The 19,146-nt window shown below is 43.8% G+C and overlaps 1 protein-coding gene across 2 annotated transcripts in view; it reads left to right on the top strand.

Annotated features, from left to right (window-relative positions):
* Positions 1–7,536: 7,536 nt before the first annotated feature.
* Positions 7,537–19,146, top strand: part of LOC146796236 (uncharacterized) — a 199,855-nt gene continuing 188,245 nt past the window's right edge. For both annotated transcript variants that reach the window (XM_085630187.1, XM_085630186.1), the window contains exon 1: positions 7,537–7,764. In XM_085630187.1, the coding sequence (XP_085486313.1) occupies positions 7,588–7,764 (177 nt within the window). In that variant the 5' untranslated portion in view covers positions 7,537–7,587. The remainder of the gene's footprint in view (positions 7,765–19,146) is intronic.

A 19,146-nucleotide genomic window follows, 5' to 3' on the forward strand; every position in this document is an offset into this window, starting at 1 on the left:
TGTGTTAAGAAAATGTTACAGGAAGGGGTATATGTGGGGATTTAATTTGGTATATTAGAATCTAGGCGCTGGATTGACATATGTGATAGTGGTTAGGAATGTGCTATACTGGAGTAGAGAAAGGAATTATACTGTTGTTCTGAATACCATGTAATGTTGATCCTGAAATGTAATGGATAACATTAATTGAGTGCACCTAATAAAGAAAGATAAAACTTATTTTCTAAATCTGAACACTGTTTCTGTGTAGCGTCATTTTTTAGCGGTGTAGCGCTGAGGTGTGAGTTGGGTGTGATGCAAGCACGACATGCAATGTTGGAGGGAAAGCCTTTCTGCCTGAGCCAAGCTACCCGAAGGACGTCAGGTCCAACAGTGGGTGTAAAGCCAAGAAACCCCTAGGAAAGAGCCAACCCCATTACCCGATGGGAGAGAACAAAGGACCCCCATCTTGGTCTTTAGTTGGAAACCCCGCAAGGGATGTCAGACCGATGCATGCTGGAGATTCTGCAGGTCAGGACCACAATGGCCCACATGCATCAAAGCAAAAACCAGTCGCAAACAGGCAGATTCTCAGAATCTGCCCCTTTGCAACTGGGATTTTTGCATTTGGGATGCATCATCCCAAATGCAAAAATCGCAATTTAAGGAATCTCTAAATTGCGATTCCTCAAATTGCTATTGCATTCAAGGAATCACAAATTGAGATTCCTTAAATGCAATGCATGAAAGTTAAAAAATGTGCGATTTCGCTAATAGGGGGAGCAAATTACCATGAAGTTGAACTTCATGGTAATTTGCAAAAACTTTGAAAAATGCACTAAAGTGCATTTTTCAAAGTTCCATTTTACACACACACATGCCCTTGGGGCATGTGTGTGTGCAAGATGTATTCATATGCAGATTTCAGGGGTGCAACAGGGTGTCTTTTTGACACCCTGGCACCCTTGAAATAGCATGAGCAATTTGTGATTCTCTAATTGAGATTAGCAAATTGAGAAAGTCTTCCCATTCATTCCTATGGGTCTCTAGGCCCATAGGAATCAATGGGAGGTATTCCTTAATTGCGACTCGCAATTTGCGAGTAGCAATTAAGGAATGTTTAGGATTCGCTATTTTGTAAGCGAATTCTACATGCATAGCCTTTTGCTGTTCCTTATTAGTGAATCCTTATTTTTCGCTATTAAGGAATCGCAAATGGCATTGTTGATGCATGTGCCAGAATGTCTTTCGTCAGCGTGGAAGCATCTCCTCTAACTAGTGATGGTATGGTTCTTTTGTAGCATAAAGATAGCCTCAGGGTTCCTACAACAATCACTATGTTGTGACTACAATTGTGTAAATGAGACTAAATCAATACCTGCAATTATGCAAATTTGTTCTATAGCCCTAGTATGAAGATGACCATGACTTTCATACAGAGTATGTTAACCCTGCTATGTACGTCGTGAGCAGGGGACGTTTCTAAGAATCCTAATGCATAATAGATGAGGCTAGTTTCAAGGAAATCAATAGAAATTTATTTAGCACATAACTGGCTAAAAGGTCAGTGCTAGAACCATTATGGAGAGCAAGGTAGGACTAATGTAGATGAAAAGCCGTTTTCCACTTAGGCCTAGTTTTGGTCACATAACAACAGAGTAGACAGAGTGAACACAAAGTGAAAAACGTTGACAAATTTATAGCACACAAACTTAGTAATAGCAAGGATCTAATCCAATGGTGGGCTAATTGAAGCTTCATGAACTCAATAGAGAGGGAGTTGTGTGTTTTTTTAAAACACACTGTATATATTTTGTTCTTACTCTAATAATCTATATGACATGCATACATTAAATTGGTTTAATTTGAATATTTGTATGGTTTCATTATCTACGTAAGCATTAAATGCATGCAGTTATTTCACTACACAGATTGTTTAACTTTTCTTAAAACGAACACTAGGTGAACTGTTGTTTTATGATATAATATTAATGTGGGCAGAAAATGTTTTTGCACACTATCTAAGATGAATGTGTTTTTATTTGTTGTCCTAGCAGTGCGGAAAAAGCTGACTACAATCTTGCTTGCCCTGATGAAAAAATATTAACATAAATGTGATTTACCAGGTAGACTCTGTAGGACTTGGCCCTTTTTGCAGGGTCATCCCTGAAATTGTTGCTTTCCTCTTAGCCTTTTTTCTGACATGGTGTTGGTGGTTTTAGGTCTCTGGGCACTTTAGCACTGCTGTCCAGTGTAAAGTGCGTGTGTTATCTGTGTTAAATATAGTAAGGATTGGTCTACACCTGTTTGGCATATTTAATTTACCTGTCAGTCCCTTGTAAAGTGGTATCTCATATACCCGGGGCTGGTAAATTAAATGCTACTGGTGGGCTTGCAGCGCTGATTGCGCCACCCACCAAAGTAGCCTTTCAAACCTATCTCAGGTCTCTGCCATTGCAGGGCCTGTGCGCGCAGTGTTACTGCCGCTGTGACGTGACACCTAAAGTGTGTGCCATGTCTGTGAACCCCCCCTTTTACTACATGTCAGTCACCCCTAATGTAGGCCCTAGCTAGCACTATGGGAAGGGGGTATTGTAGGTAAAAAGTAGGACATGTACCTTAAGTGTGTGACATGTCCTCGTAGTGGCAAACCGCCATTTTGGTTTCTCACTGCTGTGAGGCTGCCCTCCTATAGGAATGCATTTGGGATTCCCTGATAAGTGTTTCAGTGGTAATTCCTGATATGAGAGGAGCAGCGTGGTCAAGTTTGGTATGATTGGAATAGTAATAATAAATGCTGTGCAATGGTGTGCGCAAATTTATTATCGCTATTTTAGAAATGCCACTTCTAGAAGATAGCGGTACAAAAGGGGGTGGTGATGGACGGAGCATCAGAACCAATCAAACACTCACACCCAGTCAAGAGATCTGGGTTTGATCCATCACCGTTCTTTAGCCCACTCTGCCACCCCAGTTCAGACATGGCCATATGCGAATCAGTCTGACCCTGTGCCTCATGGGAACAGTCCAGCCCGAACTGCCAAACCATGCCTTCCCTGAACCGGAAACAAGCTTCCTAGGACCGGTTTCTGGCATTTCAGCCGTCTTCAGCCAGGCTTGCTTGAATCCAGTGGCAAAGTGAGCAAGGGACTCACGTCTGAGCATACCCTGCCAACTTATGGCGAACAAAGCAGTACAAAAGGGGGTGGTGATGGACGGAGCATCAGAACCAATCAAACACTCACACCCAGTCAAGAGATCTGGGTTTGATCCATCACCGTTCTTTAGCCCACTCTGCCACCCCAGTTCAGACATGGCCATATGCGAATCAGTCTGACCCTGTGCCTCATGGGAACAGTCCAGCCCGACCTGCCAAACCATGCCTTCCCTGGACCGGAAACAAGCTTCCTAGGACCGGTTTCTGGCATTTCAGCCGTCTTCAGCCAGGCTTGCTTGAATCCAGTGGCAAAGTGAGCAAGGGACTCACGTCTGAGCATACCCTGCCAACTTATGGCGAACAAAGCAGTACAAAAGGGGGTGGTGATGGACGGAGCATCAGAACCAATCAAACACTCACACCCAGTCAAGAGATCTGGGTTTGATCCATCACCGTTCTTTAGCCCACTCTGCCACCCCAGTTCAGACATGGCCATATGCGAATCAGTCTGACCCTGTGCCTCATGGGAACAGTCCAGCCCGACCTGCCAAACCATGCCTTCCCTGGACCGGAAACAAGCTTCCTAGGACCGGTTTCTGGCATTTCAGCCGTCTTCAGCCAGGCTTGCTTGAATCCAGTGGCAAAGTGAGCAAGGGACTCACGTCTGCGCATACCCTGCCAACTTATGGCGAACAAAGCGGTACAAAAGGGGGTGCATCAGAACCAATCAAACACTCACACCCAATGTTCAACACTCCGTCCATCATTTCCTTTGGTTTTTGCTTTGTTCGCCATAAGCCGGGCTGGCGTTCCTCGAGGCACATTGTCGGTGCCTAGGGTGAACCTGCGGAAGGGGGACTGCCGGGGCACATTGTCGGGGCCTCCCCCCCTGCAGGTAGGAGAGCATTGGACGAGCGTCCTACGAATCGGTGGCGTTCTAGCGATTAGGTATTCTGCTTTTAGAATAGCCAAGAAAAGCAGAATACCTAATCGCTAGAACGCCACCGATTCGTTGGACGCTCGTTCCAAAAAGCGCTACGAGAGGAATTGGCAACATTGAAGCCAAGCCGGTCCACGGACCAAGATTCATCAAAGATTGTGGCACGATATGAACTACTTAAGTCTGTTCCACCAGCCGACACCTCAAGCAGAGGGTGGACGTTTAATTCGCCTAACACGCCGTTGAGTGTTTTTGACTGCATTCAAACTGCAGTGAACACTGGTCCTGACGAGGGTCCCAGGAAGATAAGGGATCTGAAACGCGTAGACCTTATAATCTATGGTCAATCTACTAGCGACAATTTTTCTAAAAAACAAAGACCAAAACTCTAAAAAAGCTGGGAATACTATCTATGTAGATGGCCGTTTTTGTTTTATAAATACAATATCACTTAGTTTGTTTTAATGTGATAAAGGTTATGAATGGGTGTGAGTGGGTATGAGTGTTAAAAAGTGAGTGAAGTATATGTCATTTTTGTTACATATTGTTAGGAGGTGTCCAAAATGTTTAAAAAATTGTTGTAAAAAAAGTAATGTGGATACCACTATGAGATATGGTATTAGGGCTATGAAATATCTGTTGTAAAGAAAAACTAAATGTAATTCAAAGATTTGAGTTTGATTAAATCAAACTGAAAAAGTAGTCACAAGTGTGATTGTTTCAATCAATACACTGAACAAAAAATTCAGTATAAGTCAAGTGCAGCACTGGCACATTGTTTGGTATTTGCTATTATTAGGCTAGGCCTTGCTGTCTTCAAGCCAAAACCCAAGACTGTTGTTTCATGTGTTGATGTAGGCATAATGTGTTTATGTTAGGTTGTTCATGCCTAAGGTGTTCATGCCTACAGATATTGCATAATGTATTTAGGCTATGAGATTTATTGCATAATGTGTTTATGCTTGTGATGCCTAATGTCATGCTATGATGTTTTAGGATGATGATTATTGCATAATGTGTTAATGCTAATGAGGTTTGGGCCTATTGTGTTTTATGCCTAATGTGATAATGCTGAGGTCATTATTGTACCAGTAGTTACTGGTTGTGTTTTATGTTTACTACCTGCATTCTGATGGTTCTGACCGTGGCCCGATTGGCCTGGTTCTGTATATAATCCCCTGTGAATATTGCCTAGTGCCAGTTGGCACCGTATATATGTGTGGTTATGATCTAATGTGGTTTGGATAATACAAAGGCTATTTTTCTATAACCTTGTGTGGAGTTTCTTTTGTAGTGTGCCTAGTGTGTTGCTGCTGTGTGTGTGTGTTGTGCAAGCGCTTTACACATTGCCTCTGGGATAAGCCTGACTGCTTGTGCCAAGCTACCAAGGGGGTGAGCACGGGTTATCTTCAGCGTGTAACTCCCTTGCCCAGACTAGAGGGGTGGTTTCTGCCTGGCTTAGGTGCATGTCTTAGCCAACCAGAAATCCAATTTCTAACAGACTCCATGGAAGTTGCTAATAGAAATTTGTGAAAACTACATCTGCATTTATGTTTAACTTCTAACCTATTTTCATCACTTGTAGTTATTGATGTATGTGTTTTTTAGAAGAAGGAATTATAACGCCTACAACTATTTACCTCATTTTTTTAGTGACCTTTGACATTAAACTATTGATCTTGTTGGTACAATATCAGCCATTTGGCCAACCTCAATCAATAACATAAAACTGTCAAATGATTTCAATCTGCAGCGGATGTCAGACTGGTAACTGCCACCACAACAGTTTTCTGGTCTGGGTGTGTCCTAAGGTGAAGGTTTTTCTGACTGAGGAATCATTGAATGGATCAGGGTAGGCTTCAAGTGATAATCAGGCCCTTCAGACAACGCCCACTATGCATGCCCAAAGAGTCTATAAAGTGGAAGTTGCCAGCGTGCCTTGGGTAGGCCTTCCATGAAAGCTGGGGAACAGAGCCAGGCAATAGACCAGGGTCTGCGACTAAACCACGCTACACGTTGTCAGAGTCCATGCCTAGAGGGATGTTGGCCACTTGCTGTGGGTTGGTTTCACTGAACTTTTGGATGTGGAATATGATTAAAACCTCACAAGCATTCACTGAAACCAATTAAAGGCTAAGGTGAAGTTATACTTGCACATAGCTGTAACTCCTCAATGTGTGCTTAAAAAAATCCTCAGACATTCACCTAAAAAAACAGGTCAAGTGCAGATATGGTTATGAAATAAAATCAAAAAAACTGTGAAATTCACAAGCTGTGGTAACTCGCACACCAAATGAAATGTGTATGACCTCATATTATTTACTCCAATAAATAAAAACACCAACAAATAAAATGCAGTTAAACAACACTTAATAAACCCCCATATCACACTCTATTCCCAGGCATCTCTGTCAGAGTGGTATGGATAAAGTGATATGTAATCTCATCTGTAAGATGATGTACAATGTTTGTCTGCATCTGTTTCACAAAGTGTACGATCATGTGCATTGCTTTTGGTCTGAGGGTTATGGTTGTGCAAGTTATGGATTGTGTACCCTCGGTGTAAAGAATGCCACCATCTAAAACTCTTCCAGCTTTGCCATCGACTCCACCAGTGTCTGAAGTTGATTCTGTGACACATAGTAGGGGGGTCAGTTGTTCACTCTAGTGTGATTAGTCCACCGCCATGTTAGGCAAAGGGAACTCCATGAACTGCGGGAATGGTCATGGTGTGGGCATAGAGAACAAATGTATAGTGTCGCAAAAATGCTCATTTTTAACTCCCAGCATTTTAGGGAGAGCACTTCATGGACACTGAAAATGTACCACAAATTTAGTGGGCATTCTTAGTGCCCTCTGTATGCAAGCAGAATTTCCACCAATATCGACGGACATTGGTAAATGTAACACATTACAGTTTCTACACCTTTATTTTACAAGGTAGAGACAGCGTTTGAGTAACTCCAGTAACGAAAAATCTTCAATAAAAAGATTTTTCAACCACCATTTTAGAAAAGGATGTAAATCCACAGATCACACTCGTACTAGGATTAAACGTTTTAATCCTAACTAATGACATAGCATTACCACCCCTTTCCTCCTTTCACTTCCTTGTTCTATCCCATTTTATATTTTCCCCTCTTACTTTTCCACTCTGATTCAACTGTCAGAAAAATCTACGGCTTTAAAAAAAATCTTATTTGTATTCTGTGTTGATCGTATGAACAAAAACTCCAAATTAGAAATGCTTCAGTATTAAACAAACCTCAGTGAGTGGCAATGGAAGAGCGCAGCCTCTGTTGACACTCCTACAAAGGCCAATTATTCTGAGATTCTTGAAAAGTTTCAGGGAGAAATTCACTATACTGGAGGTGGTTTGGTTTCCCAATTAAAAGGCGTAGTTTCGAAAGCCTCCCTATATAGTTAAGTAAAGGAAGTGACGTCCTCGTCTAACCGAGTCTGTGTCCGAGCAGGGTGTTCAGTCTAGCTCCCGCTTGAGCAGGTAACGGATATGGCTCGCGTGCTGCCGGCTGTGTTGCTTCTCTGTGTGATCGCAGCGATCAGCGTAGCAGCGCGTGGACATCCTCCAGGGAATGTTCACGAAAGTGCAATTTCATCAGCCAATGAGAACCACGAGGCGGCACGAAGCAGAAACAAGCGACAGGACGTCGGTGTTGTGCACAGCCCTGTGAGTACTGCAAGACTAGATTGTTCAAATGTGTGTTTAAAGCAGAACAACCCTGAGACAAACGGCCGCGTGTCATATAAGTGAGCCCCGGCAGCGCTAACATGAGACATGGTGGCCCAGAAGCACATCATGGAACGCAGCGTTGCTCCCTGTTCGGTGCATTGCATGACAGGGGCAGAGCTTTAAGTGGGCCGGGTCCCTCCGGGTCTCGGGTCGAGTAGTATTTTAGAACGGACATTGAAATGGGTCCCTATAGGGCCGTATATTTATGTCCTTGACTCTACTGATAATTATAAGCAATTAATGTAATGACTTTTCAAGTAATCCAAGTCAAGGACTAAGATTCCGTTTATATTTCCCATGTTTTAGTACATCTTGCACTTGAGTGTTAGCTATTCTCAGGATGTTTTGTTTTTGGGTGTTTTTTTCGTGCGGCATTACTTTTATATACTACATGCAGGGCTTTAAGTGGGACGAAAAAACGGGGGGGTGCCTGTCAAAGGGGCGTGGCCAATGCAATCAAGGGCGTGGCTTAATACTTGTCAGCTAAAAAATCTGTGCATAGCATAGTGTGCCACCCGACTTGTATTTTGCTGTTTCTATCATTGCATCCAGATATATCATACAAGTAATATCATACCTACAAGAAGTCGGGGCTATTGGCTTTGTCAAAGGTTGTTAGTTACATCAGATAAATAAGCAGCAACTATGGCTTGTATATAATATTAAAAAAGATTCTACTTGTAGCCCTCGTGACACCACGACAATGTTGCTGCTCCTGGGTTTTAAAAAACCGAAGGAAAATCTAGAGAGAAAATGACTCTTTAAAGGATTTTCCCTTTCCCTACAAGACTCACCTGGCATGACGTCATGCCATAACTTCTCCACATGGATGTGCCGCTGTCACTGCAGTCCAGGAACAAGCATTTGCAACGCAATAGGTCTCGCATTTTTGAGAGTTTAAGCTATTAGTATTGTAAATGACAATTCCTTTTATTTGTTTGTTTAACAAAACCAACACATAAATAAAAGGCATTGTAATTTAAAATCCTAATAGCTCAAAATCTCACAAATGCGAGACCTATTGCATTGCATATGCTTGTTCTATCGCTTAGGAATGCTTTTCATTTCCTAGCTAGGGCGTCTTTCTTTTTTGCCTTGACCAGTTGTTTGCAAACCTTTTTGAGGTCATTTATTTTATTTTATTTTATTTATTTATTTATTTATTTATTTATTTATTTATATATATATATATATATATATATATATATATATATATATATATATATAATTTTGGTCATTGGCTGGAAAGTTTTCAATGTTTATTCTGTGCCTTCTTCTCTTTTTAAATGTTTTTTTTTTTATGTGGAATTTTGCATTTAGAAACAACAAAACAACATAATAGACTTATAATGATAATGTACGCAGGGACAGGCAAATTAAAAAAAGACACCAAGACATAAAATTAACTTTAATCACTGCAATCAGTAGCCTGAATCCCGCTAGTGCGAAGTGACATGAAAGAGCCATGACATGGGGAGAAAAGAACAAGCACTGGGGAGTGGAATGGCGCTGGAGTCAGGTGCAGCCTGAAAAGGCTGGTTAGCAGTGTGTGAACGCTGCAGGCTGCTTACCGCATAGTGAGTTGCAAAGGTAAGGTATAGTGGTATGTTCAACGGGTTGTGAAGCAATGCGACCCAGGGCAGGAGAAAATAGAAGGTGCTACAACCAGGGGACAATAGGGTCACGAAAGAACTAAGGGATAGCATGAGCTGTAGGGCCTCAAAATGAGTATCGGGGTGGTGGGGTCATGGAGGGAGATCATCTGGGGTGGTAAGCAATGTTCCCTCGAATTGTTTTCCTCTGTGTGCGGCAGTGGAGGGTCTCTGTGCGCTGCAACCATGGCTGTGTGCGCCAGTAACCAGAAGGCGCGTCTGCAGCGCCAATTGTCACACCAAAAGTTTTCTTTAAAAAGTGCATTTTCACACATACAGCGCCACGTTAAGGGTCTAAAGGACAGTTTGCATATTGGATAAACACACCAGGACATGAATTGGTTACACAGGCAAGTATACTTCAGGTTTAGAAAATCAGAATACTTCAACAGTGGTACCATGATCCCCTTTACGGGCTGTGATTAACATCAATACTTAAACAAGAGCCCACAATTGCTCTTGCAGCCGCACATTACTATACAACATGCATGTGTAGATTTCTTGGGGTTGCCTCCCCTAAAAGTTCCACAAATACCTGGGATCACACCACCTACTTTCAAATACAGTCTATGTAGAATAGGCCCCAGTGCTGTCAACTGGGGGAGGGTAGTCCAAAAACAGTAGCAAAGTGAAATAGAGTATCAGTGAGTTCCATACTTTCTCAAAGGTTTCGGTGAGGTGTGGATATAAAGCATGAGCTTTTCTAGAGCCACAGTTCATCATAACTCTGCTATCCACAATGCCACCAGGATGCATTGTGTGTGGAAACATAATAACACAAAACCACAAGTGCAAACAACTGCCGCTCGTGTTCTGGTTATTCATGTTGTGCCCTTACTCCTAAAGTATACTTTTTCCACAAACCCGGCGTAATTATGCCACATGGCATAATGACATAAATGCTTACATTAAAGTGTGATGTGCAACTCCCAAAATGACGCATGTTATGCCAGCATAATAGAAATTTCCCACAGGCCTAATTAAAATGCTGCAACTCTTGATGCTAATGTCCTTTTGTAATGGGCATTTCAAACCAATGTTTTTTTTTTCCCTTTCAAAAAGCATTCCACAACCTCATATTTTAGGTGGATTATGGGTGTCCAGCATCTTGTGCAATTTTAGATGATTGGCAGTGTGCAGTGAAATGGTTCAATAGGTTGAGCACCCTCTGTATAGATCTGTGCTTATCATAAAGTTCACATAATCACATCTAGGAAGGTTGACTCCTCCCTTCATCTTTCAAAGGTTGCTAAAATGAGTCCCACTGAAATGGGTGATAGTAAAATCGATCATTTAAGTGTTGGGTGACCACAGAGTTTATTTCTTTGCCTACATACATTTTAATATTATATCGAGTAGATCAGCTCTACCCATCAAAAATGTCTGCTAAAGAATAGTTTTGTCTAAGAGGTATTTTCAACATTAAGGCCACAAAATGCCTGAAACTCTATGCCTGCACCATTAGAAAAAGCTATCGCAGATTATCACCACAAGTTAGGACCACCAGAAAGGTTCCTGAAATAGGAAAAGGCAACATTTTTGTAATTGTGATGCAATGGTGTTTCAACATTTGTCCAGGTCAATGTCTACTTGTCTATATAATATTAAAAACTGAAAAGCTACTACTTTCTTTAATTAGGCCCACCATCTACCTCCTGCAGAGTTACCAGACCATTTGTCCAGTACTCTACATAAATTAATTCTACATTTATTCAGGGCTATATCAGTGACTAGTTTGGACCACTTATTCTGCCTATGATTTTTTTTTAAAACACTGGATTCTGTATATGTTAGACCCACATCAACCACTTTGAAGAAGAATCCTTTGCTCGGTTGGATGTTTGTGTAAAGATTTACATTTTGACCCACTTACAATTTTCTCTCCTAGTACTTTTTTTTTATATATGTTTACCTCTTCGTCATTTTGCTCCCGAGAAAGTCACTCGGTCATTGAATGTCACTCCTATTTACAGTGAAATTAAGAAAATGCCACACAGAAGCGATATGAAACGCCTTGGAGCATAGAGAGGACCCAAACCCCGTTCCCTGATACATGGTCTCGCAGCCTTTACCCCTTGGAGCCCAGGCAGGCCTCAAACCCCTCTGCTGGATACAGGGCTCATGGTCTTCAACCCCCCACACCCCTCCGGAGCCCAGACATGGTTCATTCCCCACACTCAAGCCATAAGGCTCGTGTTCTGCAATTCTCGGGGACCAGACAGGGCCCGCCGCCATTCCCTGCAAAAAAGCTCGTGGTCTTTGCCCCTCGCAGCCCAGGCAGGTTTCGGTGCCCGCACCTGCTATGATACACAGCGCACCGGCACTTTACATGCAGACTAGGTCTCAGCAGTAAACCTCTTACTGCAGTAAAGTACGCAATTCAATCCGCCAATCTCGCTAAATGTTCGGGGTGCCCTGCCGGCTGCCCGCCACCATCCTCCTGCCAGAGCCCTGCGCGCATGAGCCTCCATGGAAAGGTGCCCCGCTTTCCGAGAGGCCAATACTTTTGATCCCGCCGCAGAGAGCGGCGCCCCCTTAGCTTCTCTCGGGTCCAAGATTGGATTTTTCTGGGCAGCCAAAAGCAATCAGCTCTGAAAAAGCATAGGGGGAGTCTGGGGAGGGAGGCTTGTGAAGGAAGCTTTGCAACGGTCTTTCTTTCAAGCCCCCAAAGCAGCCTTACCTGAACTCTGTCGCGACTCTTCCAGGAACACGGCTTCCAAAAGGTGCCTGCTTTCGCGCTGCTCACTGTTTTAAAGCTGCGGCGGCGTTCTCGCGCGATGACCGGGATGTGTGCGCGATGACCGGGATGTGTGCGCGCTCCACACACGGCAGTTCGCGCTGACGTCAAGAGGTGTGTGTGCGCGCGCACCTTAAAGGGAACGGTGTGGTAAGACACACAGTGTGACAACCAGGCCAGACTGGCCATAGCAGTCAACTGGTCTTTCCCCAGTGGGCCGGAGGGGTTGGGCCAGTTTTGTGCCCGTGGGGGCCGGTTTTGTTACTGGGGGCTGGTTTTGCAGCAGGGCTGCAATATCTGCCTCCTGTAACAAAAGCAGCACCGCACCCCTGTAGTGTGGCAATAGAAAGCATACAGCCAATTTGTATGCTAAATCCACAAGAAGATTTATTCTTAGGAAATGGGCCCACGACTGTCTAGAGCAGGAGCCCGACAAGTAATGCCAGAAAGACTCCACATTCTAGAATACATTATTAGACATACAAGTAGACAGGTAGAGTTGATTGAGATTCTCAGTCGATGGTATCCGAATAACTGCTCATCCGGGTCTTTACTCTTCATGGGTAATGTAGCACATTAAACATGATTGCCTCCTAAAAGCACAGTCTTGAGAGTAAACGCCACCACTCGGGGCGAGGTTCTAGGGTAGAGGTCTTCAAACTTTTGGGTGCTGAGACCCCCCTGTCAACATTTTCAGTCGTAAGGAACCACTCCTGATAAACATTTCTAAACCTGTAGGCAGGGCTTCTGGAATTACGAGGCATGTGAGGACCAAATTACACGACAGGCTTGACTAAATTGTGTGGGAAGAAAATTTAAATAATATGTGATGCAGCGTTATTTTGGGATAGAATTGTTCATTATTTTGATTTTTTTTGCACACAGTAACACTGAGGAAAGATTTCACCCCATCAGTACCAGTTTATAACCAAAATACAGCAATTAACATCAGAAAGATGTCTAGTCAACCTTTGTGATGGGCCTTCCACTCCGCAGGAATACGTGCTGCCACATTAGAAGCTCCCCTGGCCGGGAGCAGCAGGGGTCCCTTAAAACCCTGGCTGTCTTGTGCAGAGTTGAGCAATTTACCCATGCCACTTTCCTCTCACCCCTCCCTTCCATCCCTCTCTCCTCTTCTCTCCCAATCCTGGATCCCTCTCTCACTTTGCAGGCCATTTTCATTCACCCCTTCTTACAACTTCTAAACTCTCCCCATTCAACTTCTCACTTCACCCTTAATCACCTCTTGCCATTCTGCCTTTTCACTGCCCTCATCTCTAACAGTTTCTCGCATTTATCTCATGGCCTCTCTGGCCCTGTCACCTCCCGTGCCCATCTGCACTTCTCATTCATCTCAAGTCTCTCCATTCAAATTGTTGTCTATTTGTATCTTACACCTCTCCAGTCCCCCATTCATCTTTCACATCTATCCTTTGTTTTTTCACACCTTCTTGAACCAATGTCCCTCTCCCCTGTTACCTCCGCACCAGTGCTTAATTTGAGCAGGTGGTTTCCGTTGCTCCGCACTGGCACCTAATTGTCCACAATGGCAATATGACAGTCTGCCACATGTCACTTGATGGCTCTGTCTGTGTAATTTAGAGATGAGCAGAACAGCTGTTTATTAATTCAATATACATTAAAAACAATAAACTCCTGACATCCATGCCATTCTTATAGCTTTGGGGTCTTGAAATAGTCACACTTGTACAGTGTTATGGTTCGTAGTTGCATAGGTATTGTCATTGGCCGCACATGCAAGGCAATGGGTGGGTGGTTAAAGTTGCAGTGGCCTACTGGTGAGGTTCCTGGCACATGTTTAATTACAAATTAATCACTGCTCAGCACCCACCCCAGTACTCCCTCTCTTCCCCTATCGCTGCTGTCCCTCACCAATGTCGCATCAAATTACTTTTTAGGTCACAGATCATCTCTCAGCTATCTTCTCTCACAGTTTGACAGTATCCCTCCTCTGTGCCCTCAACTTTCCCTCACACTCACTTCTTGCGAGTCCTCACTTCCCTTTGGCACTTCACATTTCTCCTCATCCCTGACCTCTTCAATCAAATTCCCTCACTCCCTTGCTGTCCTTTCTCATCCTTGCAGCTCTCCTCACCGAGCACACGGGTTGGACCCGTATGCTCCTCTTGGCCTGTGCCGCTTTTTGTTCCCTAATTCAGGAAGGCACGAATTGTCTGTCTTGCTGTTTTGGTGCAGGCCACACAGTGATGGAACGTCCACCCTCCTTTGCTTCGCTCCACCAAGAATCTATTATCCTTTAGGAAGATATAAAAACCTGGCTCTATGCTCTGTAGGTCACCCCATTTGGCTGGTTCTCCTTCCCCTTCTGTATGTTTCTCATTTGCCTTCAGGAGCAGATGGCTATTAGCCCCAGCACACCTTCTGGTAACATTAGCGCACTACAAATGTAAAAAATAATAGTAATAGGCAGAAGCATGGGAGCCACTAGACCCAACCTTCGTGGGGGGCCTACACTCTCAGGCAGGGCTGGCCATAGCACAGGCCACACACGGCGCAACAGTCTCTTTTGGTGCCCCATCCCCGTTTACTCCTTCTCCATAAATTCCCTCTCTACCACTCACCAACAAAGCACCTCATCTCTCTGTAGCACCTTTCTGACAAACATTTTTTTTTTTATTGTGCTACTCAGTTTACTCACACTTCTGTGATCTGCATAGTACATGTTCTTTGTAGCAGGCAGATTAACCCTCTGCACTCTGTGGATGTGAAGTGTGCCCATGTGAGTGCACGGTGAGTGATGCAACAGTGTGAGAGTAGGGAAAGAGGAGTGACTGCAGGGTGCCATGAATTTGGGTGCGGATGCAAGTGCAGAGTGGGACGAATGAATGCATGGTTAATGATGAGCTTGTTTGAGCAAGTTGCAAATTGAGCAGTGAGGGGACAGGTGAATGAGGTGTCACATGAGTGCAGATGAGTGGTGTGACTGCAGGCTGAGGTACAGGGTGAACGCAAGTGCATTGTGATTGCAGAGTGATCACTGTGAGTGCAGTGTGAGAGGGTGAATGGTGTGAGTGCATGGTGATCAGTGTGAGTGCATTGTGATCGCTGTGAGTACAGGGTGAGTGTGAAAGTGAAGTGCGAGAATGAGAAGTGAGTTCTCTGAATGCAGGGTGCACTCCCAAACACTTGAAGTAACTCAGCATATTCTTGACGGCAGCGTAGGGTTTAAGATATAAGTTAAACTATTTCTATTATGACATTAATCAGGGATTGAGGGTGGAGGAAATAAATAATATGCTGATCCTGCAACACACTTCCAGTCCTATGGTTAGGGTTGCCTAGTCATTATTTTGATGTCCCAGACGGTACAAAAGTAAGCAGTCACCTAAAGCTGTATATTTCAGCACTCATCTGTGCGTACTTGGAACAGCAAATATAAATAGAAAGCACTTTTAATTGTGTTCTAGGGCTGCCTCAATGATCCATGACTGATAATTAAAGGGAACAAAGACAGAAAAGTCACGTTACGAATGAATGCATATGATTTTATTTACAATCCCATTTAGTGTTAAGAGGAGGCCTTTGCAGGCTCTTTAACCCCTTCGCTGCCAGGCCTTTTCCCCCTCCTGTGCCAGGCCTTTTTTTGGCTATTTGGGGTAGTGCGCGCTTAGGCCCCTGTAGCTTTTTGACCGCATTAGGTAGCCACGCCAAATTTGCGTCCTTTTCTTCCAACATCATGGGGATTCTAAAGGTACTCAGGGTTTGTGGATTCCCCTGGAGGGGTCACAGAAAAGAGCCAAAATACAGCAAAATTTTGGGGTTTTTTGGAAAAATTGGAAAAACGGGCTGCAAATGAAAGCATCTGGGTTTTTCCCTGCAAATGTTATCAAAAAAGGGTTTGTGGGGTTGAAATCACCATTTTCCCAGCTTTTCGGGGATACTTTACTTTTGTCAGAAACCCAACATTTTTACACAGTTTTGGCATTTTTCTGGGACATAGCCTATTTTTGCAATTTTTTGTGCTTTTGACCTCCTTCCAGTTAGTGGCTGAAATGGGTACAAAAGCAGTAGTGGATCCTGGAAAGCTATACATTTTCGAAAAGAAGACAACATTCTGAATTCAGCAAGGGGTCATTTGTGTAGATCCATCAAGGTTTTTTTATAGAAACAAACAGTTAAATGTAGGATAAATTGAAATTTAGTTGAAAAAAACAGCCTTTTGTGTCAACGTTTTCACCTGTAACTTCTTCTAATTATGACAGCTCTTTGAAAGCAATATACCGTTGCATCCGCTGGACATTACTGGTTGTGGGGATATATAGGACTTGTAGGTTCACCAAGAACCCGACGAACCCAGAGCCAAAAACTGAGTAGTAACTTGCAATGGTTTTTTATTATGTACCGGGTATATAGTAATTATTCTGTAAAAAAGTGTACATGGAAAAATCGGTATGAAAGACACCTATGTATTTCTGAAATGGGAACAAAATATAGAGTTTAGAAACAGTAGATATTTGCACATTTCTAAAATTGGGACTACTCATACTAGCATGAGAATTATCAGTCATTTTTTAGAATGACTTCTTTTTTACACAATATCTTTCATTTGGAAAGCAGAAATGCATGGAAAGTCAATAGATAATAACAGTTCCTTTACAAATCTGAATTACCCTAAGTCTCCCGATAAAAATGGTACCTCACTTGTGTGGGTAGGCATAGTGCCCACGACAGGAAACGGCGCAAAACGCAACGTGGTCACACCACATTTTCACAATGCAAAATTACCCTTTTTTTGCAAAGTGCCTAGCTCTAGTTTTTGAACCCTAGCTCTGCGGGCACCTTGGGAAACCTAGCAAACCTATACATTTTTGAAAACTAGACACCCAGGGGAATCCAGGATGGGGTGACATGACTGCCTCCCACCAGGGTCTGTTACCCAGAATCCCTTGCAAACCTAAAAAATTGTCAAAAGAAGCACATTTTCCACACATTTCTGTCGTGGAAAGTTCCGGAATCTGCGTGGAACCACAAATTTCCACCCACCCCGCGTTCCCCAAAGTCTTACGAGAAAAACGGTACCTCACTTGTGTGGATCGGCCTAGTGCCCGCGACAGGAAACGGCGCAAAACGCAACCTGGTCACACCTCAATTTCGCAGTGAAAAATGACTCTTTTGTGGAAAAATGACTAGCTGTAGTTTTTGAACCCTAGCTCTGCGGGCACCTTGGGAAACCTAGCAAACCTATACATTTTTGAAAACTAGACACCCGGGGGCTTCCAGGGAGGTATGGCTTGCGCGGATCCCCCAACGTTTCCTTACCCAGAATCCCCTGCAAACCTCAATTTTAGCTGAAAAAATCACTTTTTTCACACTTTTTTGTGTGGGAAAGTTGTGGCATCACCGGGCTCACTCAAATTTCACACCTCCCAGCGTTCCCCTGGGTCTCCCGGTAAAAATGGTGCCTCACTTGTGTGGGAGGCCCAAGTACCCGCGACAGGCAAGGGCCCAAAACGTAGTGATGCGACATTTGAGATGGGCAATGTTGATGTCGCATCACTACGTTTGGGGCCCTTGCCTGTCGCGGGTACTTGGGCCTCCCACACAAGTGAGGCACCATTTTTACCGGGAGACCCAGGGGAACGCTGGGAGGTGTGAAATTTGAGTGAGCCCGGTGATGCCACAACTTTCCCACACAAAAAAGTGTGAAAAAAGTGATTTTTTTTCAGCTAAAATTGAGGTTTGCAGGGGATTCTGGGTAAGGAAACGTTGGGGGATCCGTGCAAGCCATACCTCCCTGGAAGCCCCCGGATGTCTAGTTTTCAGAAATGTATGGGTTTGGTAGTTTTGCCTAGATGGCCGCCGAGCACAGGCCAAAAAGACAGTTGACCCCCTTGCAAAACCAGAACGTTTTGACATTGTTTCTACAACGTGAGAATTTCGGCACAATATTGCATGGACAATGTGACAGATATTTTGAGGTTTGCAGGACATTGAGGATAAAAAACCTTTTTGTAATGCACAAGAGAGATATCACCATGAACTCCCATGGGTTTACGACAATATCTACAGTTGGTGGGTTATTTTTACATGGAATATACACCTTGGCAGAGAAACTAAAAAGACCAAGAATCCTGCACAGCCACCTATTCCTCAAACGCACACACATACTGGTTGGATTTGGCACGAGGGCGAGTGATGGTTCAGTATATTAAATTTTATTAACAAGAGATTTCACAAAAATGAAATGCACTGTCCATAATTCAATGGAGAAAAAACTGAACCAATGACTCGCAGCTCGTGAGCTGTAAAGCCACGGCAAGGCACCAACCGCTTTACAGGCCATTCACACATCTTTCATACGTGATACACACAAGACCATTCGCACCATCAGGCACAAAAACAACACATTACAAAATTCACAAAAGGGACAAGGTACACCCTGCTTCAGAAAGGCAAATATTACTGCACAGCCATCTAATCCTCAAGCACGCACACATACTGGTTGGATTTGGCACGAGGGTGAGTGATGGTTCAGAATATACAATTGTATTAGCAAGTGATTTCACAAAAATGAAATGCACTGTTAATAATTGAAAGGGCGAGAAACTGAACCATTGACTCACAGCTCGTGAGCTGTAAACCCACGACAAGGCACCGACCTCTTTACAGGCCATTCATACACCTTTCATACGCGTGAGACATACAAAACCATTCACACCGCCAGCCGCGGGCCCATCACATAACAAAACTCACACCAGCACACAGCGCCATTCAAGGGCCCATAACTTTCACACGCCCACATTCCTGACGCAGCAACTACACAAGCAGATGGATTGCGTGGAGTGGCACTCAGCTAGCAGTGTGTGTAGTGACCAGCAGCAAGTCACTACTCACACACAGCCAGCCGAGCGCCAGTCCACGCACACCGCTCGCCGAGCACCAGTCCAC

Source organism: Triturus cristatus, chromosome 10, assembly GCF_964204655.1.
Source record: "Triturus cristatus chromosome 10, aTriCri1.1, whole genome shotgun sequence".
Lineage (NCBI taxonomy): Eukaryota > Metazoa > Chordata > Amphibia > Caudata > Salamandridae > Triturus > Triturus cristatus.